Below are 24,098 nucleotides of genomic sequence, written 5' to 3' on the forward strand. Positions count from 1 at the left end.
TCTTTCTTTATCTTTCTTCTATCTCATTCTTCTTTCTTCCTCTCTCTCATTCTCTTTCTCTCTCTCTCTCTCTCTTTTTTTTTGTATTTTTAGAGCTGCACCCAGGGTATATGGAGGTTCCCAGACTAGGGGTCAAATTGGAGCTGTAGCCACCAGCCTATGCCAGAGCCACAGCCACACCAGATCTGAGCCTCGTCTTCGACCTACACCACAGCTCACGGCAGTGCTGGTTCCTTAACCCACTGAGCGTGGCCAGGGATGGAACCTGCATCCTCATGGATGCTAGACAGATTCATTTCCACTGAGCCACAATGGGAACTCCCAGAAAAAATAAATTTCTGTTGTGTAAGCCACCCAGTCTGCATCACTCTGTTATGGCGGCTCATGCAGACTCATACAAGCCTCAATTCAGAAGTCTTAATTAGATATTTTTTTATCTTTTGTATGATTTCTTATGAACTTCTCCAGCAGCAAGATCTATGGGCCTAAAATTTTTAAAATACATGTTGAATTCTGGAGCTCTTGAGAAGAAATAAATGGAAATAGATCCCTTTGATGGTTAAAAATAAGGGCACGGGGCTTCTGGTTCCAATACAAGATGAAGCAGACTATTTTTCCTTAGTCTTCCTCACTAAATATAACTAAACACCCTGGAAAGTATTCAATGGACAACAATAAATAGCCTCTGAAAGCTGGAAAGAAAGTGGACTGGCTACGAATCTTAGGACTTGAGGGATGACAAAATGTTGAGTTCCTACATATCCCATGAGAAGATGGCAAGCTGGACCCTCCAACAGGAATAGACAAAAGAAGCTAAGACAAGCCTTCTCTCTCATTCTCCAGAGAATGGGTCAGTGGAAGTTCAGCAGAGACCTAGCAAAGAGCCCCCGTACCCACATCACAATCCAAGCCATCAGCCATCCCAGCCCTTGACCTGCAACCCAGGCTGGTGAAGGGTCTGATTTGCCTGCGGTAGTGGCAGCCGTGAAGCCCTGTGTCTCTCTGTTCTTCACCCAGCAGCATAGAGACTCAGGTGCAGGGGCTTCTGATCCTCTAGAGGGTTGCTCAGCAACAGAAGGCAGCCAGGAAAATACCTTCCTGCCCTGCCGACAAAGTCAGGAGTGGCAACCCCAGAAGCACCAGAAGAGCGAAGCAGACCTGAACAGCATTGCAAGGCCCCAGGAGACTCAACGGTCATTGGAGCTAAAGTCCAAAAAAGTATGCCAGAACCTACATGCCAAACCCAAGTAGGAGAATGATATGCTTAAATAGGAGAGTTAAATAAGTTCAAATGTCTCTGAACGTAATAACTAAAAAGTCTAGGATGCAACTGAAAATCATCTATACGCTGATAAAATTTATATTAAAAAATAATGGACGAAGAAAACTCTCTAAATATAAAGGATAACAGAAGAAGATTGAGACCTTCAGAAAGGAAAGAAGAACAACATAACAGGTAACAAACACTCCACCCAAAAATAGCAGAATACAAATACTTTTCAAGGACCTACGGAATGGGAGTTCCCTTGTGGCTCAGCAGGTTAAGGGTCTAGCATTGCCACTGCAGTGGCTCTGGTTACTGTCATGGCATGGGTTCTACCCCAGCCCTGGGAATTTCTGCATGCCATGGTGCAGCCAAAAAAAAAAAAAATGCCTATAGAACATTTAGCAAGATAACCCTACCAGGCTTATAAAATAAACCTTAGCAAATTTATGGTGTTCCTGTCAGAGTGCAGCGGAAACGAATCTGACTAGAAACCATGAGGTTGAGTGTTCCATCCCTGGCCTCGCTCAGTGGGTTAAGGATCCAGCATTGCCTGTGGCTGTGGCGTAGGCCAACAGTTGTAGCTCCAATTTGACCCCTAGCCTGGGAACCTCCATATGCTGTGGGTGTGGCCCTTAAAAAAGCAAAGCAAACAAACAAACAAAAACACGAATAAAAACAACGCTGTTAAGAGAATGAAAAGACAAAGTAGGCACTGATAGAAAATATTTAAAGTCACATACCTGACAAGGGACTTGTATCTAGATATATAAAGAACTCTCAAAACTCAACATTAAAAGACAAAATCCTATTTGAAAATAGACAAAATATATGAACAGGTGTTTTAGTGACGAGGCTATCCAGATGGTTAAAAAGCACATGAAAAGGAGTTCCCGTCGTGGCGCAGTGGTTGACGAATCCGACTAGGAACCATGAGGTTGCGGGTTCGGTCCCTGCCCTTGCTCAGTGGGTTAACGATCTGGCGTTGCCGTGAGCTGTGGTGTAGGTTGCAGACGCGGCTCGGATCCCGAGTTGCTGTGGCTCTGGCGTAGGCCGGTGGCTACAGCTCCGATTCAACCCCTAGCCTGGGAACCTCCATATGCCGCGGGAGCGGCCCAAGAAATAGCAACAACAACAACAATAAGACAAAAAAAAAAAAAGCACATGAAAAGGTGTTCAATAGGATCAGCCATCTGAGAAACAGAAATTAAACCCACAATGCAATAATATCGCTGCATACCTAACAGAAAGAGTGAAAAAAAAAATTAGTGATGACACCAAATGATGATGACAAGGATACAGGAAAAACTGGATGATTCATACATTGCTGGTGGGAATGTAAAAATGATAGAGCCACTCTCAAAAAAAAGTTTCTTTCAAAACTAAAAATGGACCTCCCATATGACCTAGCAATTGTCCTCTTGGGTATATATCCCAGAGAAATACCTTATTTTTCAGGCAGACACTTATGCATGAATGCTCACAGCAACTTTATTCATAACAGCCCCCCACCGCCGGAAACAATCCACACGCCCTTCAATAGGTGAAGAGTCAAAGCATGGACTCTCCCTCCACAACAAGAAGGGGTGAAGGGTGGATATATGCAACGACTTGGATGAACCTCAAGGAAATCATGCTGAATGTAAACAGCCAATTTCAACAGAAGACAGGCTGCATGACTTCATGTACATAACATTCACGAAATAGCATAACTGTACAGATGGAGAACAGATTAGTGGCTGCCAGGGGTTAGGGATGTGGGAAGGGGGAGGGTGGATGGGGCTACAAAAAAGTAGCACAAGAGAGTCTTGTGGCCACGATGGTTCAGTTAGGTATCTTTATTGTGGTGGTGGTTACATGAAATGCCATGTGACACAAGTGCATGGAGCCGCACACACCACCACAGCACCCCCTACAGGCCCGCACACCACATACACCACCAATGAAATCTGAATAAAATCTAGGGTTCGCATCAATGTTATCTTCCGGATTTTTTTTTTTTTGGTCTTTTTGTCTTTTTAGGGCTGTACCCACGGCTTATGGAGCTTCCCAGGCTAGGGGTCCAATTGGAGCTGTAGCCCCTGGCCTATGTCCCAGCCACCGCAGCGTGGGATCCGAGCCACGTCTGCAACCTACATCACAGCTCACAACAACACCGGATCCTTAACGCACTGAGCGAGGCCAGGGATCGAACCCGTGTCCTCCTGGATGCTAGTCAGGTTTGTTAACCACTGAGCCATAACGGGAATGTCATCTTTTGTCTTTTGATATTGTGCCATAGCTATGCCAAATGTTAGCACCAGTGGAGATTAAGAGGATGTACCTTTTTTGTACAACTTCCTAAGCATTTATAATTTTTTCCCGTCTCTTTGCCATTTCTTGGGCCGCTTCCGTGGCATATGGAGGTTCCCAGGTTAGGGGTCGAATTGGAGCTGTAGCTGCCGTCCTATGCCAGAGTCACAGCAATGTGGGATCCGAGCCGCATCTGCAACCTACACGACAGCTCATGGCAACGCCAGATCCTTAACGCACTGAGCAAGGCCAGGGATCGAACCCGCAACCTCATGGTTCTTAGTTGCATTCGTTAACCACTGATCCACGATGGGAACTCCTTTTTGTTTTTTTTTTTTTTTTTTTTTGGCCATCCTCTTGGCACACAGAATTTCCAGGCCCAAGGGTCAAACCGGAGCCACAGCAGTGACAACCCCGAATCCTTAATCGCTAGGCCACTAGGGAACTCCTACAATTATTTTTAAATCATACGGTTAAAAAATATGTGTATGGGTAATACCCACACATCAGCCTTTCCGAGTCTCTTCTAGGGAGTCAATCAGTCACTCCGCAGTAGAAACTGACTGTGCCTGTGACAGGGGGCTTAGGTTTTGAGAATTTGAAGAGAAAATTATTCAATCAAAACAACCAAAATAACTGTGATGTGAGAGTCCCAGGAGGGATGGGGCCCGTGATGCCAGGGATGGCACCTGGGCAGGGACACTGTGTGACCCACATAAATGATTCTCCAACACTCGGCATCCAGGGACTCCTTTAGGGACAGGGAAGCCGAAGAAACAAAAGGGAGGGTTTAAAAGAAAGAGACGATGGGGAAAGGCAGCAGAGGAGAGGAAAGAGGAAACGGGGGTGTGTGTGTGGATTGGCGACAGTGAGCAGAGGGCAGGGCCAGGAGTGGAAGCTGGTGGCGGAGGTGGCAGCACTCCTGGGCCTCTTACCTGTATGAAGGCTCCCAGGATTTTCCGGGCTTCCTGGTAGAGCTTTTCTCCATCCCACTGAGGGTTGAGTCTCTTTAGTTCTCTGGCCAGCCGGTTGTGCTCTCGGAGAAGGAGGGTGTGGGAAGTGGCCAGCAGGATCTGCTCTGAGGCTCGGGAATCTCCTGAAAGCCCCAAAGGCAAGAAGGTAGGTTCCTCCTGGGCAGCCCCAGACCCCAGTAGCACAAAGATAAACAATGGGGCCCCAGAGGGACCCACCCCTGGGCCCCTCCTTCCGGTTAATTTAAAGGTGGTCAGGTGGAAAGAGATGGGGGTTGGGATTCAGAGATGTGAATCCCAGCTCCACACACACTTTTGAGCTGTGTGAGTTTGGACGTGTCACTTAACATTTCTAAGCCTCCGTTTTGTTTTTTGTTTTTGTCTTTTTTAGGGCCGTGCCTGCGGCATATGGAGGTTCCCAGGCTAGGGGTTGAATCAGAGCTGTAGCCACTGGCCTACACCGCAACCACAGCAGCACCAGATCCAAACCACATCTGCAACCTACACCACAGCCCATGGCAACGCTGGATCCTTCATCCACTGAGCGAGGCCAGGGATCGAACCCACAATGTCATGGTTCCCAGGCGGATTTGTTTCCGCTGCGCCATGATGGGAACGCCTAAGCCTCAGTCTTTACATCTGTGAAAATGAGGATAAGGTTGATTCCACAAGACTGTGGTAAAGAACACAAGTGACACTAAAAAGTAAAAAAAAAAATTTTTTTGGTCGAGCCGGTGGCAGGCGGAACTTCCTAAGTTAGAGATCACCTCGACCCCCCCCCCCACCCCCCCCACCTGCCGCCCCCGCCACGGCAGGGACCAGAGCCACTGCAGTGAGAATGCTGGATCCTTAACCTGTGGTGCCACAAGGGAACTCTGAAAAAGTACAGTTATGCTAATTAAATCCCAACTGCCTTCCAAGATGAGACCTACAAATAAACGAAGGGCTTTTTACTGTGTGGAGCAACTTTGAAGGTTTCAGGAATGCAAGTTTGGGGGGGGGGGGGCAGAGCCCTAGCGGCAAATTCCTCTGTGTGATGAAGAGAGAAGAATCTAGAGGTGGAGGTCATTGGGAGGAGGGGATCTGAGAGACGGTAAAAACCAGGTGTTTCACTAGAGGACTTCTTCTTGTGTCCTCTAGTCTTCAGGAAAGTGGTTTTTTGTTTTGTTTTTTTTTTGTTTTTTTAGGGCCGCACCAGAAGCATATGGAGGTTCCCAGGCTAGGGGTTGAATCAGAGCTGCCAACCTACACCACAGCCACAGCAACGCGGGATCTGAGCCACATCTGTGACCTACACCACAGCTCAAGACCATGCCGGATCTTTAACCCACTGAGCGAAGCCAGGGATCAAACCCAATCCTCATGGATGCTAGTCGGATTCGTTTCCGCTGAGTCACAACGAGACCTCCCAGGAAAGTCTGTTAAATTCACAAATGCTTGGTCGTAGTGGATATTTTTATGGAAAATGGGAAGGGCTCAGTTTTGCGTCTGGATTGATGGGGGATACGTGTGGACACAGAATCAAAGAGCTCTGGGCCTTCTGCTGCATCTGGGTGGGCAGGGCGTTGGTCCTGGGGGAGTGGATTTTGGAAGAGAGAAGGCTGCCCAAAGGCAAAGGCAGAGAGGACCAGGAGGGCATGGCCCCTGGAAGGAGAAGTGGGGGGCTCTGGTTGTGCACAGGCTGCATTAAGTGGGGGCTTTGTGCCAAGTTTATAAAAAGCCTTAAAAATATACATTCCAGAGTTCCCGTCGTGGCGCAGTGGTTAAGGAATCCGACTAGGAACCATGAGGTGGTGGGTTCGATCCCTGGCCTTGCTCAGTGGGTTAAGGATCCAGCATTGCCATGAGCTGTGGTGTAGTAGGCAGATGCTGCTTGGATCCTGCATTGCTGTGGCTCTGGTGTAGGCCGGTGGCTACAGCTCTGATTTGACCCCTAGCCTGGGAACCTCCATATGCCATGGGAGCGGCCCAAGAAATGGCAAAAAGACAAGATATATGTGTATATATATATATACACACATACATTCCTCTTCATCTAGAACTTCCTCCTCTAGGAAAATATCTTAATAAAAGTACTAAAAACAAGCACAAAGAGTCATCAACAAAAGATGCACATTACCTTAAAAACAACAAAATCTCAGAAAAACTTTAATTGACTTGAATGTCTCCAAATAGGGTTGATAAAATAAATGATGTTAATATATGGTATGGATTACCAGGCAACCTGTTGTAGAAGTTCCCCTGGTGGCTGGGTGGGTTAAGAATCCAACTCAGTCTCTCTGAGGGTGTGGGTTTGATCCCTGGCCTCGCTCAGTGGGTTAAGGATCTGGCATTGCCACAAGCTATGGTGTAGGTCACAGATGGGACTCAGGCCTGGTGTTGCTGTGGCTGTGGTGTAGACCCGCAGCTGTAGCTCTGATTCGACCCCTAGCCTGGGAAGTTCCATATGCTATAGGTGCAGTCATAAAAAAGAATAATAAAAAAAAGATCCTGTTGTAGAAAAATATTTAATGGCGTGATATATTAAAAGAGATTGCGTTAAAAAGCATTACGTCTCGTATGACCCCAATGATATAAAACAATGTAGAACTATATCTATGATAGAAAAAAATCCTGGAAGGATAGGCGTTAAAATGAGAACAATGATTATATGGGAGTTGGGGGTGGATTTTGTGGATTTTCTTATTTTCTTTGGACTTTTTTTTTTTTTTTTTTTTACAGTGAACATATGTTCTTAGATTCTGTAGTCTGTATTATTCATCTGGCCCTTCTGCCAGTCCTGGACCAGTGCCTGTGGCAGTGGTGACTGGGTGTGTGTTTTTCTAGAAGACTGGTAAGAAGAAGCAAGGTAAAACCATCAGCCTCGAGAAGTTTTTCTGGCTTCCTTCTGCTCGCAGTCTCCAGGATAGGCCCCTTGCCCTTGAGCCTCTCTGTTCCCAGCCTAGACTCACCTGCCAGGAAGCAGGGCACGCGGGCGGTGGTGTTGATGAACTCGCAGGGGCTCGGCTTCTTGTTGTCAAAGGGTGGGTAGGCCAGCCCGTGGTCCCAGGCCTCCTGGTTGACGGCCAGGAGGCCCAGGGGGCTGCTGAGGTCACGGAGGCGCCTGGCCAGGCTGGGCTCAGGGCCGTACACCAAGCTGGCATCCAGGAAGGAGGTCAGAGCGTTGATCTGCTCTCGGGCCAAGGACTGGTAAGGTGGAGAGGGGCAGACAAACCCGGCTCGGAAGAAAGGCATGCATTTCCCTTGCGTCCTCACCTTCTCGTCATTGCGTGGGAACTGCAGAGAGATGGGGGCGGGGGGAGCGGTGGGTGACTGCGCAGAGGTGGTACAGCTGGCAACTTCTCCCAGGGCAGGTCTGGATGCAGCTGGCAAAGATGCTGATGGTGCCCTCCTGGGGCCCTGGGACCAGATACCAGCTCCAGATGCCTCCTGCTGACACTAAAAATCCTGGGCCCCCAATACCCTGAAGTTCGTGACATCCCGCTGCGGAAAAGGGCTGAGGGGAGTCATTCAATCCTTCACCACAGAAGCTCCAAAGTTTTGGTTGAGAGGGAATCCTGAGATTCCAGGGCAGGGAAGCAGGGCTTGAGGCAGGAAAGGGCTTGTTATTAATTCCTGCTCACAATGGCTACTATTTAATCATTTATTTTGGGAGCTCCCATCATGGCTCAGCCAAAACGAACCTGACTAGGATCCATGAGAATGCAGTTTGATCCCTGACCTCGCTCAGTGGGTTAAGGATCTGGTGGGGCTGTGAGCTGTGGTGTAGGTCCCAGACGCGGCTCAGATCTGGCATTGCTGGGGCTGTGGTGTAGGCTGGCAGCTGTAGCTCCGATTCGACCCCTAGCCTTGGGAACCTCCACATGCTGTGGGTGTGGCCCTTAAAAGACAAAAAACAAACAAACAAACAAAAAAACCCAAAAAACCACTAGATAATGGTTAAAAAAGTGAGGTCGTCCTCTAAATAGTACATGATAGATCTGCCAGAAGTATTGTTGAGTGAGAAAAGCATGCTGAACAATATATATAATGTGATATCCTTTGTGGAAAAAACCACGGGGTGGCCCTAAAAAAAAGCAATCAATCAATCAATAAAATTATTTATTTTGGACCCACCATGTGCTGGCTTCTGTCTACTTTATCTCACTTTGGTCCTCCTAAAACCTTGGAGGAGAGAGAATTCTGTCCCACCTTACACATGGGCTAACCGAGGCTCAGAAAGGTGAAGTAATTTACCCAAGAACTTGAAGACTGCAAGGGAAAGATGTTGGATTCAGACCTAAATTGACCTGACGGAGTTCCTGTCGTGGCGCAGTGGTTAACGAATCCGATTAGGAACCATGAGGTTGTGGGTTTGATCTCTGGCCTTGCTCAGTGGGTTAACGATCCGGCGTGGCCGTGAGCTGTGGTGTAGGTTGCAGACGCGGCTCGGATCCTGCGTTGCTGTGGCTCTGGTGTAGGCTACAGCTCCGATTCGACCCCTAGCCTGGGAACCTCCATATGCCTTGGGAGCGGCCCTAGAAAAGGCAAAAAGACAAAAAATGAAAAAAAAATAATAAAATAAAATAAATTGACCTGACTCCACAGCTCGCGTTCTTTATACCACCACACACAGCCTTGATTTGACTGAGTGAATAAATCACTCTCTACCTGTAAAATCCATGAATAAGAAAAAAAAAAAAAGGTGCACCACGGCAAGTCCTGTTCCCTTCCGGATGGAAATCCCCACAACTCCCCGCTGCTCATTCCGACTCATCCATCAGAGTTCAGCTCTGGGAGGAGCCTCCCTGGACCTCATGATGACTTAGAGCAGCCATCCAGAACGTTTACGGTGGATAAAATAAATCTCCTGGAGATTCTGATGAAATACAGACTCTTGGAGTTCCCGTCGTGGCGCAGTGGTTAATGAATCCGACTAGGAACCATGAGGTGGCGGGTTCGGTCCCTACGCTTGCTCAGTGGGTTAACGATCCGGCGTTGCCGTGAGCTGTGGTGTAGGTTGCAGACGCGGCTCGGATCCCGCGTTGCTGTGGCTCTGGCGTAGGCCGGTGGCTACAGCTCCGATTCAACCCCTAGCCTAGGAACCTCCATATGCAGTGGGAGCGGCCCAAGAAATGGCAACAACAACAACAACAAAAAAGAAAAAAAAAGAAAAAAAAAGAAAGAAATACAGACTCTTTCCCAGGGTTTGGGATGAGGCTTGAGACTTCACATTTCAAAGAAGACCTCAGGTGATGCCAGGGCCCCTGGGCCAGGGAGGTAGGCAGTCCTCCCCAGAGCGTCCCAATTTTGCCATTAGTGGTTATTTGTCTGTGTCCCACACAGGCTCTTTGTCCTTGAGGGAAGGGACAGTGTCTTGCTCAACTTTGACTCCCCAGTGCTTGGTGTCCTGCCTGGCACGGAGTAGGTAAGGAATGTCTATTTACTAAATAGATGGGTGAGCAAATGAACAGATGTGTGAGGCTTGGGAAGCTGTCAGATCAGCATCAAGAGAGCGACCTAGGAGTTCTCGTTGTGGCTCAGTGGTTAACGAATCTGACTTGGAACCATGAGGTTGCGGGTTCGATTCCTGGCCTTGCTCAGTGGGTTAAGGATCTGGCGTTGCAGATGTGTAGGTGTAGGTCGCAGATGCGGCTCGGATCCTGCGTTGCTGTGGCTCTGGCATAGGCTGGCGGCTACAGCTCCGATTGGACCCCTAGCCTGGGAACCTCCATATGCCTCGGAAGTGGCCCTAGAAAAGACAAAAAAAAAAAAAAAAAAAGAGATCGACCCAGAGGTCCTGGCTGACAGGCTGGGAATGGCTGTAACACTGGGGAGGTAAGGGCTTTGTCAGGGACCCGAGGCTGCAGGGACCTACCATGATGGGAAAACAGTTGCCTCCCTGGATACAGTACTCATCGCACTGCGCTTTGGAGTACTCGCTGCTCCCCAGCTCCGTGTCGGGGGCAAAGTCCAGGTCGTGGTCCACCACTTGACCCCACTGCATGAAGAGCAGAGACCTGTTTTGGTCCAGAACATCCTCCTCATTCAGGTAGCTGGCAATCTTGTTGGATACCTCACGAGCCTGCAGTTGGAGGCAGGAAGACAGGGAGGAACAGGAGCGCTGAGGATTCAGTCAACTGCAGTTTATTGAGTACCTACGATGTCGCAGGTACACTTCATGCTCATGACACGCTTCTGATGTGGGTGGCATGACCCTCATTTTGTCCCCAAGGTAACTGAGTCCTAGAGAGGGGAGGTCCACTTGCCAAGGTCCTCCAGCAACAAAGAGCCAGGTCTGTACGACGTCAGGGCTTCAAGGCCAGTGCCCCTTCCCCTCGGGGAGGGAGAAAAAGACTGGCTGTCCCTGAAGTAAGTGCCACGGAGGTGCCAAGTGTCTGGGACTAGGAGAAGGTCTCTGGGGAGGGCCTGCCAACTCAGATGAGGCCAACAGATAGGACCTTTAGGGAAACAACAGCTGATGCACTCCAGGGGCTGGGGGAGCGCAAGCTCGAGCAGGATGGGGCAGGGAGGCCATCTGCCTGGGAGACCCCGGGGTACTTGGCCTGTGGGCAGCTGGGGCGTGACCATCACGTGACTGGGCGCCGGGAACCGGGCTCTGCTGTCCCCATGTGGCACTTTGGGGAACAACACCAGGCAGCAAACCCAAATCTCCATTTCTCTCCGGATGCGGTTCCACCGCGCACCTTCTGTCCTCCCACCCATTTCTTCTTTTCGTTTCCTTCTTCCTTTCTCCAGTGACTCCCATCCTTCACCTGCCTGCTCCGGGCTCGCCCTTGCCCCGCCCCAGTCCTCACCAGCGGGACAGGGAAGCCGTTCCGCGTCTTCCCCGGCGTCCAGCCGAAGGGCAGGGAGAGCCCATCCTCATACTCTGCCGGCAGCCAGCGCGCCAGCGCCCTGTTGGCGGCGCCCAGAGCTGGGTTCCTCCTAAAACAGCAAGACCGACTCTCAGCCTCCTTGGCAGCTCCGCTCCGGGGTCTGCTTCTCCTCAAACCCCAGGGGCTTCCCCTGGGGAAGGACTGGGAGCCTCTGCCTCAGAGCAAGGGGACGCCGAGGAGGTGCCTGTCAAATGTGGGGTGTGCAGACTACTCCCACCTCCGAAGGCGCGGGGCTCCTCTGCCCTGGGGAAAGGTGCTGCTTGCAGTGGGAAACAGTGGTCTCTTTAGAAGATGGGGGAGTTAGAGGGGCTCCAAGAGAACAGATTCTGGTGGGACGCTGGTCTGGGAAGGTAAGGCAGTGGCAGTTCTGCGGGCAGTGCCCCAGCGGGAAGCCCCTGGCTGGCTGGGCAGGTGGGCGGGGCTCGTGAGTGGGGTGCGGTGATTGGGCGAACCTGCCCCCTACACCCACCCGTGGCCACTCACCTGTTATTACAGTCTCCCGTGATGGTGCGGTAAGGACTGTTCTCATCACATTTCACCATAGGAACTGGTGCATCACAGCCCACCTCCCAAGAAAGCGCAGTCAGGTCCAGGCTGGGGTCTGAAAGAAAAGGGACACCAAAGGGGCTGTGTTCTTTCTCTATTCTGAAGCCACGAGGGGAGGTTCTTTTTTTTTTTTTTTTTTAATTTTTTATTTATTTATTTTTTCACCAGGCCCAGGACACGTGGAAGTGTCCGGGACCAGGGATTGAACCTGCACCATAGCAGTGACAATGCTGGATCCTTAACTGCTAGGCCTCCAGGGAACTCCAGGAGGTTCATTTTTTTCCTTCTTCTTTTTAGGGCCACACCCATGGGCATATGGACTTCTCAGGCCAGAGTTCAAATTGGAGCTACAGCTTCTGGGCTATGCCACAGCCACGGCAATGCCAGATCTGAGCTGCAGCAGTGACTTACACTGTAGGTTGTGGCAACGCTGGCTCCTTAACCCACTGGATCCTTAACCCACTGAGCAAGGCCAGGGATCAAACCTGAGTCTTCATGGATCCTAGTGTGACTCGTTACTGCTGAGCCACAACAGGAATTCCGGGAAAGATTTTTAAGTGAGGGGGCGCCATGGTCTTGGGAGGAGTGACATAGTGGGAAGCTTTAAGCATCAGAGGCTTCCCACAGACTAGAGAGATCCGCCAATGCCCTAATGCCACCTCTGCTCCATCCTGGGGCCTGCAGGGAAAGGGAGGCAAGGGGAATCCAGCTCTGGGGGCTTCTTCAGAGGCCTCATCTGCAGAAGTTGGCACCAGCCGAGGATCAAGCCCCAGCATGTTTTGAGTCTCAGAGTCCAAAATGCTCCCTCCTTCTCCCTCTTTTGTCCTGGTTTCCTTCTTTAGGAACTTTGAAATCTGCTCAAGTCCTAGGCCAGGTATCTCCACCCACTTGATGTTTTCCCAGGGAGAAGCTACAACTTCTTCCTCTGGTCACGACCAGTTGCCTTCCTCCGCAACCCTCCATGAGCTGTGACATTTGGTCTGGGGTTGGGTGGAGGGGTGGGGCGGTCAATCCATCAGCACATTGTTTCAGCTCCACAGTACCCAGGACATTTCATCACCTGTGACAAAATCCCAGTAAATCCCTCCTGACACCGGTGGCTTAAATGTCCCCTTCATAGGAGGAAGTGGTGACACTGTGGTTTGGGACAGGGAACCTGTGTTTATTGACTTTAGTCCTTCCTCTGGGCAGAGGCCTTGCAGATGATGTTATAACAAAGGGCATGAATGTGATGTCCCCTCATGGGGAGTTGGAACTGTCCCTTTCTCTGAAAAAAAAAAAAAAAAAAGAAAAAAAACCAAAAGGAGCATTGGCCGGGCTGTGCCTTCAGCCCCTCCTTGCTCTGCAGGTTTATGAGTCTGAGGGAAAGAGAGGAAGAGGTGCTCAATAGGAAACGCAGCTTTTGGGGGCTTCTGCTTCTCCTGTGGGGGGATGGCCCCTTCCTGCGATCGGTGGGCATCCGAGTGGGTTTTCTGTACCTGTGACGTTGGTCTGGGTGGCTTTCTGCCGCAGTCTCTTTAAGGACTCCTCCCACACCTGCCCGTTGCGGATGGCCGTGCGGGTCCGGCCCTTGGCATGCTTGAGATATTCGGAGAGCTGTCGGGTGGTGGGCGCCTCCGTGCTCATGGCAGTCTTTAGCCTGCAGGGGAGAGCAACGGGGGTGTGATGACCGTGCCCGGGCTCTGACCCGGTAGGAGGGGGTGGGGTGCCCTGGGTAGGGAGGGGCCATGGGGGTGGGGGCAGCACGCAGGAAACCACCACTTCTGTACCCTGGGGCTCCTTCCTCAGCTCTCCTCTGATGCCCCTGGAAAAATCTCCTCTGGGAGGGGAAAGCTACAGTGTGCCCGTGTTACCTCTGCTTCTGAGGGAAGGTAGGCAGATGGAGAGGACGACTTTCTGAAAAAGGGTCAGAGGGTGGCAGCTGTGCTGGCTGCTTCTGAATCCGTTGGGGAACCTTAAATATACCTAAGTCCCAGGAGGTATTGATTCAGATCTAGGAACCCCCCGACTCTGGAGCTGGTCTCTCATTGAGCCTCGTGGACCAAGAATTTTAGAAACAACATGCCTTTGGGCCTCCAGTTCTCCCCCTGAAAGCTTCCTGAACTACATCTGGTCCTAGGGTTAGTGTGTCTTTTTTTTTGTCTTTTAGGGCCGCACCCGTGGCATATGGAAGTTCCCAGGCTAATAGTCGAATCAGAGCTATATCCTCCGGCCTACATGCAGCCACAGCAATACTAGATCCTAGCCACATCTCCGACCTATACCACAGCTCACTGCTATGCCAGATCCTTAACCCACTGAGTGAGGCCAGGGAGCAAACCTGCGTCCTCATGGATACTAGTCAGATCCATTTCTGCTGAGCCACGATGGGAACTCCTGAGCCGATCTTTATGGCTCTCAGACTCAGAGATTCTGGAAGTGGCTCAAAAGGAAAATAAGCCGTTTGACTGCCTTTGGTTGCTGTTGCAAGGGGCATCATGGCCCAGCGGCCCAGCCTGTTGCGGGTCCAGTGTGGTAACCACCAACCACGTGTGGCTATGTACATGGAGATTTAAAGTGAAATACAGTTGAAAATTCAGTTCCTGCATGACAGTGGCCATATTTCAGTGCTCAGCAGGCATATGTAATTGGTGGCTCCTGTATCGAACCTTGAGTTTGAACCCTGGTCTTGCAAGGATTGGTTAACAGCTGTGGGAGTTCCCATTGTGTTTCAGCAGAAACGAATCCGACTAGCATTCACGAGGACACAGGTTCGATCCCTGGCCTCGCTCAGTGGGTTAAGGATCTGGCATTGTGGTGAGCTGTGGTGTAAGTCACAGACGAGGCTCGGATCCTGTGTTGCTGTAGTTGTGGCTGTGGTGTAGGCCGGCTGCTGTAGCTCCAATTTGGCCCCTAGCCTGAGAACCTCCATATCCTGCGAGTGCAGCCCTAAAAAGACAAAAGACAAAAAAGAAAAGGAGACCAGGCTGCTCTCTGATTGAAGGGCTTCCTTGGCTCACCCTGCCTCGTGCTCCCATGAAATGATTATTTTTGTTTGTCTGCCTCTCTAGCCCCAGTATGGGCTTCCCAAGAGCAGGAACCCAGCCTGCATTGCTTATTTCAGGAAGCCCAGTTCCTACACATGTTGGGAGGGTGGCTGACTCTGCCGGTGCCTGTGCTGGGCAGGTTTCCCAAGGGCCGTTTTTTAGGGTTGGCGTGCTTGGCCCCCCAGCTGCCCTGGGTGCAGCTGCTGAGGGCTCACACCCATCACTTTCTTGGGCAGTTGCCTCTGAATTGCCCAGTGGGACTGCCTGGCTGGAGGAGCCCGCGAGTCACACTATGTGCTAGCCCTCCCCTTGCCGAGCCTGCAGCAGGTCTGGCTGTTGTCAAGGAAACCTCTAGCAGGTGTAAGCTCTGCTCTTCTGCTCAACATAGGACAGGCTCTGAGGTGCAGCCTACTCTCCAGATCTCCCTGAGGGGTCAGCTGAGGCCAGACCCTAAAGTGCACCCCCACGTAATGCCTATCTGGCCTTGCCGCCCCCTCACGCTGCCACAGCTTTCCTGAGAGCGTGTCCCCAGAAGTCCCCTGCAGGAGAATCCAGGTCTCAGGTTCTGCTTCCAGGGAACCTGACCTCAAATGAAGAACCTCTACCGACCGGCTTTCCTGAGGCTCTATAACGCATGACCCAACGAATTGCTCTGGCACGTGGAAGAAAGTGCTTGTGGGATCTGATGAGACATCCTCTTGAAGGTAACTTAGAGGCTGAGGAGTTTAGGAGCTGTGGGCTGTTGCTCCTTCTTGCCCCATGCTCGCGGGTGGGGGTGGAAGGACAGGGTGTATCATTGCTCTGGGTCATTGGCTTGTCAGGACGGGCTTAGATTTGCCTGTTGTGAACAGGAAGTTGTGTGTGCGTGTCTCACCCACCTGGTCCGGGAATCCAGGAAGGCCTTGTTGACCTGGACCTTGGCCTGATTCACAGCATCAGAGATGGCAGCAGTGCTGGGGGTCTGTGCTTGGAGGGGGAAAAGCAAGAAGCAGGGGTATCAGACACCCCTCTTTGGAGAGGCCCTTTGCTCCGTCTCCCTCTTTCTGTGCCATTACCCCCACCCTTCAAAGCTGAGCAGGCAGATCAAGATCAGGAAACATTGACCAGGAGGAAAAGCCTGGAACGGGAAGAATACGCTCTGATCCTCAAGAAGAGGTCAATAATCCTGGCGTATGGTCATCCTCGGTATCCATGGGGGATTGGTTTCAGGACCCCTGTCCCCAGGAGGCTCAAATCTTTTATATACATTGTGTAGTATTTGTATATAACCTATGAACATCATCCTGGATACTGTAAATTATCCCTAGGTTACTTCTAACACTTAATGCAATGGAAACATCATGTAAATAGTTGGCAGGAGTGAGGGGGTTTGTTGAGGTAGGAGAGATTTCTGGAATCTTCTTCCTTTCCTTCCCTTTCTTTTTATGGCTGCAGTGGTGGCACATCGAAGTTCCTGGGCCAGGGATTGAATCCAAGCTGTAAATGCAACCTATGCCGCAGCCATGGCAACACTGGATTCTTTAACCCACTGCACTGAGCGGGGGATCAGACCTGAGCCACTGCCTGGACCAGTGATAGGATTAAGAAGGTGTGTAACCACTCAGGTTGGCTCTGGATACTGCGCCGTGGGGATTTTTTGTTTGGTTTGGTTTGGTCTGGTTCTTGGTGAGGTTGGCCCGTAAGCAAGTCCCATGATCACCAGGAGCCTGAAGTAAGGAAGGGGAGGAAGTAGAATAGAGGTGGGATTCCCTTCGTCCTGGAGCAGGGGGTGGGCAGGGGGTGGTCTCTGAACAAGGAGAGTGTAGTGGCGTCATGCTCCTCCGAAACACATGTCCAACTGGAACCTTAGAATGTGACCTCATTTGGAAATAGGGTCTTTGCAGAGGTAGCTAATTACAATGTAGCCATAGAGGGGTAGGATTAGAGTGGGCTGGTAATCTGGTGGTCTTATGACAAGAGGAGAAGACAGGAGTTCCCATCGTGGCTCAGTGGTTAACAAACCCGACTAGCAACCATGAGGACGTGGGTTCCATCCCTGGCCTCGCTCCGTGGGTAAGGATCCAGTGTTGCCATGAGCTGTGGTGTAGGTCGCAGATGCAGCTTGAATCCTACGTGGCTGTGGCTATGGTGTAGGCTGGCAGCTACAGTTCTGATTTAGCCCCTAGCCTGGGGACGTCCATATGCCTTGGGTGTGGCCCTAAAAATACAAAAACAAAAAACAAACAAACGAAAAAACCACAACGAGAGGAGAAGATGGACACAGAAAAGAAGGCCATGAGAAGATGGAGGCAGAGACTGAAGTGATGCAGCTCTAAGCCAAGGATGGCTGGGAGCCACTGAGGCTGGGAGAAGCGAGGAAGGATTCTCCACTAGAGCCTCCAGGGAAGCATGACCCTGCCAACACCTTGATTTTGGACTTCCAGCCTCCCGAACGGTGGGAGACTGTATTTCCACTGTCTTACCCCACCCAGGTTGTAGTCATTTGTTACAGCAGCCCCAGGAGGCCAGTGCACGGTGGCACTTACCTTTTGTAGCTGATGCTGTAGCCTGGAACAAGGCCAGGGAGGCCAGGAGGACTGGGAGAGGGAGAAAGACCAGCATCGCTGAAACGAGACCAGGGATCGCACTGTGAGCCTTGTAGCGTCACCGCAAGTGGGACCGAATCACAGAAAGAGGATGGCGAAGCAGCAAAAGCCCAGAGAACACCCTAACGTGGGAACAGAGGAAGGGGAACCACAGCGACTAACTAAACTGCCACCATGTGTGCAGGCTCATGGCAGGTCCCGGGAAATGGAACGAGGCAGCAGTGGAAGGATAGAACTCAGATCTTGGGATCAGGAGGTCCTAAGCTGCCGTTTTGCAATTGCTCTTATTACCTCTGTGACTTGGGCAGTTACTTAACATCTCTGAGCCCCTGGCTTGATGCGTGCAGGAGTTGGATCAAGTGATCCAGGATGTCTGATTCTGCTCTGACAACCTGTGGCCCAAGATCCTGTACCTGTCTTGTCACCGGTGACAAATGCTGTTACCAAACCTGGAACATGTCTCTGGAGTTGCCCTTCCTCCTTCCCTTCAGGTGTAGTGTTCCCTGAAAGCCACCCTCTTCTGGCCCAGCACCAGGGGAGTGGGCCCCAGAAACACACGCTCAGTGCAGCACCCTGCCTCAAGGAGCCAACTGGATAGGAACACACGAATGAAAGTTGGGACAAAACTCGGAGCTCCCCAGAGCTCATCGCTGGGTCCCAGGTGGCTTGGAGAGATTCCCAGTCTGAGATGAACCCCTTCATCCTGAGCTCTAACTCTGGATCTAGATCATCAGAATAAAATCGGATGTTTGATAAGGAGCTCAGGGGCTCAGAGGGTTCATTAGGTTTGATGGAGTAGATCCAAAATATCTTTTGGTTCTTGCTTTTCTAGGGCCACACCCATAGCATATGGAAGTTCCCAGGCAGTGCCAGACCTGAGCCCTCTCTGCAACCTCCACTACAGCTCACGGCAATGTTGGATCCTTAACCCGCTGAGCAAGGCCAGGAATTGAACCTGCATCCTTATGGATACCAGTCAGGTTCCTTACCACTGAGCCACAGTGGAAACTCCCAAATTATCTTTTTAAAAATTCTTTCCCCCCCTTTTTTTTGGCCACACCCATGGTATGTGGAAGTTCCCCAGGGCAGGGAATGAACACCTGCCACACCAGTGACCCAAGCTGTGGCAGTGACAATGACAGATCCTACACCCACTGCACTGCAAGAGAACTCCCCAAAATGTCTTTTGAGGCGTTCCAGTCATGGCTCAGTGGTTAACGCACCCGACTAGTGTCCATGAGGACGCAGGTTCCATCCCTGGCCTTGCTCAATGAGTTAAGGATCTGGCATTGCCATGAGCTGTGGTGTGGGTCACAGATGCAGCTTAGATCCCGAGTTGCTGTGGCTGTGGCGTAGGCCAGCAGCTGTAACTCCGATTACACCCCTAGCCTGGGAACCTCCATATGTCATGGGTATGCCCTAAAAAGACAAAAGGCAAAAAAAAAAGTCTTTTGAGGAGATCCTGGGAGGCCCCCGCAGCGTGCAGACAGGACGATTGATGAACATCCAGGTTAAATTCTTCACGAGAGGGCACAGGTCCTCCCTACAGTGTGCGTTCACGGGTTCGACTCCAGAAACCTCCTCAGATTGGATGCTCCTTCATAACTCCTTGAAGTTCCCTAAGTGAAGTCGCGGTTCTGGAGCTTTGCCAGAGACCAGCCAGGTGGTCTTTCACTCTCCAGAAAATCTCCAGAAAAGGAGAACTGAATATCTGAACCAGGTCATTCTGGCCTTCTTCAGACTCCCTCGGTCTTTGCCTCTGACTTTTGATGATGCCTCTACTAATTTTTATTTATTGGATGTACTTTTTGTAAGCGAACATTGAGCAAAAAAAGCAAAGTATGGATAACTACCTGTCTAGCCAATATTCTTCCTAGCACTTTTTTTTTCTTAATAAGGAATCTCAAAGAGCCTGACTCCTCGGTGGGCTCTTGTCCTCACACCTCTATGGCCCCGAGTAGAAACATAATCCATCTCTTTGTGATTTGAGAGACCACTGAGTCAGTAGAAAGTTACCCTTTCAAGCAAAGATGATGGTTTTGGAGTAAAGAGCATCACTGATATTATTTTAATTATTTTTTTATTTTTCATTTTTGGCTATGTCTGCACACATCACGCCGAGCCACAGGCGTGACAGTGCCAGAGCCTTAACACACTGAGCCACCAGGGAACTCCACTCATTGATATTATTATTTTTTCTTAGGCCTGCATATGGAAGTTCCCAGGCTAGGGGTCGAATCGCTCAGAGTCTGGGCAGCCTCTGTGACCTACACCACAGCTCACAGCAGCACTAGACCCTTAACCACTGAGAGAGGTCAGGGATCGAACCCACATCCTCGTGGATACTAGTCGGGTTCGTAATGCACTGAGCCACAATGGGAACTCCACTTGATATGATTTTAAATGGTGGTAAAAACACATGACATAAAACTTACTATCTTCCCCACACAGTCCAGTAGTGATCAGTATATTCACAATGATATACAACCAGCTCTCTAAATGATTTCATCTTGCAAAACTGAAATTCTGTACCCACTGAACACCAAGTCTCCATTGCCCCTTCTTCTCAGCCTCTGGCAATCACCATGTGATTGATTTTTTTTAAAGAGAGCTGATGGGCACATATGTATTTGTTATGTTATTCTTTCAGTGTCTCATGTGTTTCATGATAAATCAAAAACAAAAAGGGAAAGCTTAGTCTATAAAAAAGGCATCCTCTGAGATAGACTGAGGAAGAGAAATGTCATAGTCGAAGAAATAAAAGTTGAGGAGTTCCTGTCATGGCAGCAGTGGTTGACGAAGCCGACTAGGAAGCCATGAGGTTGTGGGTTCGATCCCTAGGCCTCAGCTCAGTGGGTGAAGGATCCGGCGTTGCCATGAGCTGTGGTGTAGGTTGCAGATTCGGCTTGAATCCTGTGTTGCTGTGGCTCTAGCGTAGGCTGGTGGCCACAGCTCTGATTAGACCCCTAGTATGGGAACCTCCATATGCCGGGGGAGTGGCCCAAGAAATGACAAAAAGACAAAAAAAAAAAGACCCCCCAAAAAAGAAATAAAAGTTGAGACATCTGAACAGGGAAAAGTCCTTAGATGCTCATTTCTCCTCTTTTTTCCTTGGAACACTCTTCATGCTCCTCTCACTGAAAAGTGATGGGGGGGAACCTCAAGGCCAAAGCTGAATTATTTTGCACACCTCAGCCATCCTTCCTGGTGTGTGTGCAGGAAACACATGGCACAGAAAGTGGAACCAAACAAACACAAGTTCATGGCACTGGAAAAGGGGTGTGACAGGCTTTCCCCACCTTAATGTGCCTACGAATCACCTGGGAGCCTCATTAAATGCAGATTCTAACCCAGAGGGTCATAGAAGGGGTCTGAGGGCCTGTAGGCCCAACCCCTCAGGTGGTGCTGATGCGGCTGGTCTGTGGACCACACTGGGGACCACGACCTCCCAGAGTCTGGCTCTCAGACTTGCTGAGAAGTCACCGGTGGCAGGAAAGCGTTTCCATAAACAGTGAGCGCTCTGTGGAGGGTGTTGAGATGAGCCAGAAAGAAACCCAGCAAACTCCCCATCACCCCTAAGAAGATTCTCTTTGATCTTTTGAGTAGTTCCAGCATCAAGTGGAAACATGAAGAAGAGAGAGCTCTTATCAGGCTCTTTACAGCAGAAAAAAAATCCACTTTAGCCATGGGATTTGGGATACCCAACTACATAAAAAACATTATGATTCAACTACTCCATCCTCCCAAGATAAAGCCCATCTAAATATCGCTGCAATTCATGAATCCGATTGAGACTCAAGTGTCCACAGGACATGGCAGCCAGCTGGGACTAGATATTCAGGGCTAACTAGATGTTCAGGTCTGCTGTAGAGAGCATGAGATGTTTCCAGCAAGATGAAGAGCTGAGAGCCCTGGCTTAGGGAACCCTTTAAAACACTTCAAAATTTCCACTCTAGAGTTCATATCACACCGTATCCATCTCAAGAGTACCATACAGGGCATCACTCTGTTACTATGTCCCCCCAACTTTCTGTGTGACCTGGATGCATCCATCCTGGATGGATGACAGGTCTCCAGTCCCTGCCATCCCTAAGAACTGATGATTCTATGACTCGGTTTTCAGACTCCGAAAAGCCCCCTCGCCCCACAATGGATCCAATCACACGCTCCTGTCCACCTAACAAGAATGATCTGCCAGAGGGGCAGCCAAATCTGGCACCAGAAAATGCCTGGTGAAGATAAGTCCAAATCCAGTACCAAGCTTTCTAGAAGCCTTTAGGAAATTACATTATCACCTTTGCAGAAACCAGGAAAGATTCAGGTTAATGGGTCTTACCTGCCAAGCGCCTTGGGCTTCTGTGGCAACCAGGGGGAAATCCTGTGCTTGGAGGAGCTGGTCTTTTATACTGTCTATCAAGACTGTGTTTCTGGGAAAGGCCCAGAGGGGAAGATTTTGAGGGACTGATGTGGCTTGGAGGAGACGTTCAGGATCAGCGGGAAACACCCTGTGACTCTAGGCAGATGCATGAGGAAACAGCGGGATGGCAGGAACTGATCATCTTTTATACCTTCTACCAAGAATTAATTTTAGGGAAAGGCCCAGAAGGAAAGATTTTGAGGAACTGAGGTGGCTTGGAGGAGACGCTCAAGTTCAGCAGGAAACACCCCATGACTCTGTGCAGATGCACGAGGAAACTAGAATGCCAGGGATTGGTCTCTACAATATCACTGATCCTGGATGAAGCAAATTCTCTTCTTCTCATTTTCCAGGTTAAATAGCATTTTCCTGCTGCAGTCATGGGAGATGAAACTCCAGTCTATGGGCTGGCGTGTCCCTTGTATGCCTTTCATGAATAGCTTTTTTTTTCTTTTTTCTTTTTCTTTCTTTCTTTCTTTTTTTTGGGGGGGGGGCATACCCATGGCATGTGGAAGTTCCCTGACCAAGGATGGAACCCGTGTAGTAGCAACCCCAGCAGGTGCAGTGACAAGGCCAGAACCTTAACCTGCTGCATCACAGGGTAACTCCGGGGACCTGGATAACTCTCCAAATTAGGAACAATTAAATGACATTCTTCCCCATTCACTAATTCACTGCCCTTTGAGCCCCCCTTACCTTTCACTCAATCATTGTGGAAGCCAATAGATTCATCTTTGGGATTTAAAATGATTTTCAAATTTTTTTTTTGTTGGGGGGGGGGCGGTCAAGATTTCAGACTACGGCTCTTTATTTTGGCCACCAGAGAAGTGAGAAGAGTCCCGGACTTATCATCAAGGAGGTAAATTAAACCCCTGCCTCTGTCATTGTATGGCTCCAGACAAGCCACTTCACCTTCTGGGGCATCATACACTCTAGTGGCAAAACCGATAGTTGGTTGAGCTGATTACTAGGATTTTATAACTTCATACCTGCTAGCCATTGAAAAAACACCAATATCCAGGCATGTATTGATTGAAAGCCCACATATGTTCTATGCCATCAAGTTCCTAGATCCATACACGAAGGCAGCAGGAAGGTTCAAAGAAAATGAAACTTCACGAAAGTGTATTTTGCAGACAGTCACGTTAAAACATACACCTCTTTATAAAATTATACTTTGGGTTGAAAATACTCCGGAGGACTGTCAGAAATTCATCGTCCCCGAACCAAGTCCCTGAATTTACCTTCCAGAAAGTGATTCTCCTTTTCTCCAGCTGATGGAAGGTGGTTAGCAGCTGCTTCTCCTGCAGTGAATCCAGGCAAATGAACTGGCTACCTCAAAAGAGGGCAGCAATCCAGGAGAGGTGATGAACTTCAGGCTCTTCTTGTTTGCTTGGAAAGGCATTTCTGCTTCTCGGCCAAGTTTGTCCCTGAACTTTGAAGCAAGCATGCTTCTCCAGGCACTTCACTTTTTTTTTTTTTTGGCTTCCCAGGGCCACACCTGCGGCATGTGAAAATTCCCAGGCTAGGGGTCAAACGGGAGCTATAGCTGCCGGCCTACGCCATAGTCACAGCAACACAGGATCCGAGACGTGTCTGCGACTTACACCATAGCTCACAGCAATGCTGGATCGCTGACTCACTGACCAAGGCCAGGGATCGAACCTGCGTCCTCATGGATACTAGTTGGGTTCGTTTCTGCTGCGCCAGCAGGGGAAATCCCAAGGTGCTTACTTCTGAGCTTCGTACTTTATGAGTTAATGAAGCTGTGTCTTTCAATGGATCTTGATCTAGTTGGTTCTGAATGATTTTAAGACTGAACTCCCTTCTGGAAGACGGGAGAGCACTGTCTGCTCGCTGCCTGTATACAGCGAGCTACTGGAGTCAGGGTAATAGCAAAAGGCAGGTCTGACTGTCCCTGCGTCTTGATCCTGTTATGAGACGATGTGATATGTCTCCAGGCTGATCTTTCTGGAATGGGCAGGGATGGCGCACCATCAGCTCCAGACTGGGATGGTCCTTCCTTTGCTCTGGGCGTGAAGGGTATAGTGGACATGGAACAGTCCTATGGCTAATTTATATTCTCAGAGCTTTGCTGGCCTGTGATGACATGTCATCA

General features: G+C 49.9%; 1 protein-coding gene across 2 annotated transcripts; it reads right to left on the reverse strand.

Annotated features, from left to right (window-relative positions):
• Positions 1-4,155: 4,155 nt before the first annotated feature.
• LOC125114970 (lactoperoxidase-like) lies at positions 4,156-23,389 on the reverse strand. Of its 2 annotated transcripts, none has more exons than XM_047758664.1 (9): positions 23,224-23,389; positions 17,503-17,580; positions 15,856-15,943; positions 13,430-13,590; positions 11,889-12,006; positions 11,325-11,454; positions 10,385-10,591; positions 7,479-7,803; positions 4,156-4,652 (listed from the first exon to the last, which is right to left on the reverse strand). In XM_047758664.1, exons 2-9 carry the CDS (start codon positions 17,576-17,578, stop codon positions 4,171-4,173), a joined length of 1,587 nt encoding a protein of 528 aa, XP_047614620.1. In that variant the 5' UTR covers positions 17,579-17,580; positions 23,224-23,389; the 3' UTR covers positions 4,156-4,170. The 2 variants fall into 2 exon arrangements, with proteins under 2 accessions (XP_047614620.1, XP_047614621.1); XM_047758665.1 differs by lacking the exon at positions 23,224-23,389 and adding an exon at positions 21,899-22,181.
• Between the last annotated feature and the right edge of the window lie 709 nt (positions 23,390-24,098).

The sequence above is a fragment of the Phacochoerus africanus genome, chromosome 14, assembly GCF_016906955.1.
Source record: "Phacochoerus africanus isolate WHEZ1 chromosome 14, ROS_Pafr_v1, whole genome shotgun sequence".
Taxonomy (NCBI): domain Eukaryota; kingdom Metazoa; phylum Chordata; class Mammalia; order Artiodactyla; family Suidae; genus Phacochoerus; species Phacochoerus africanus.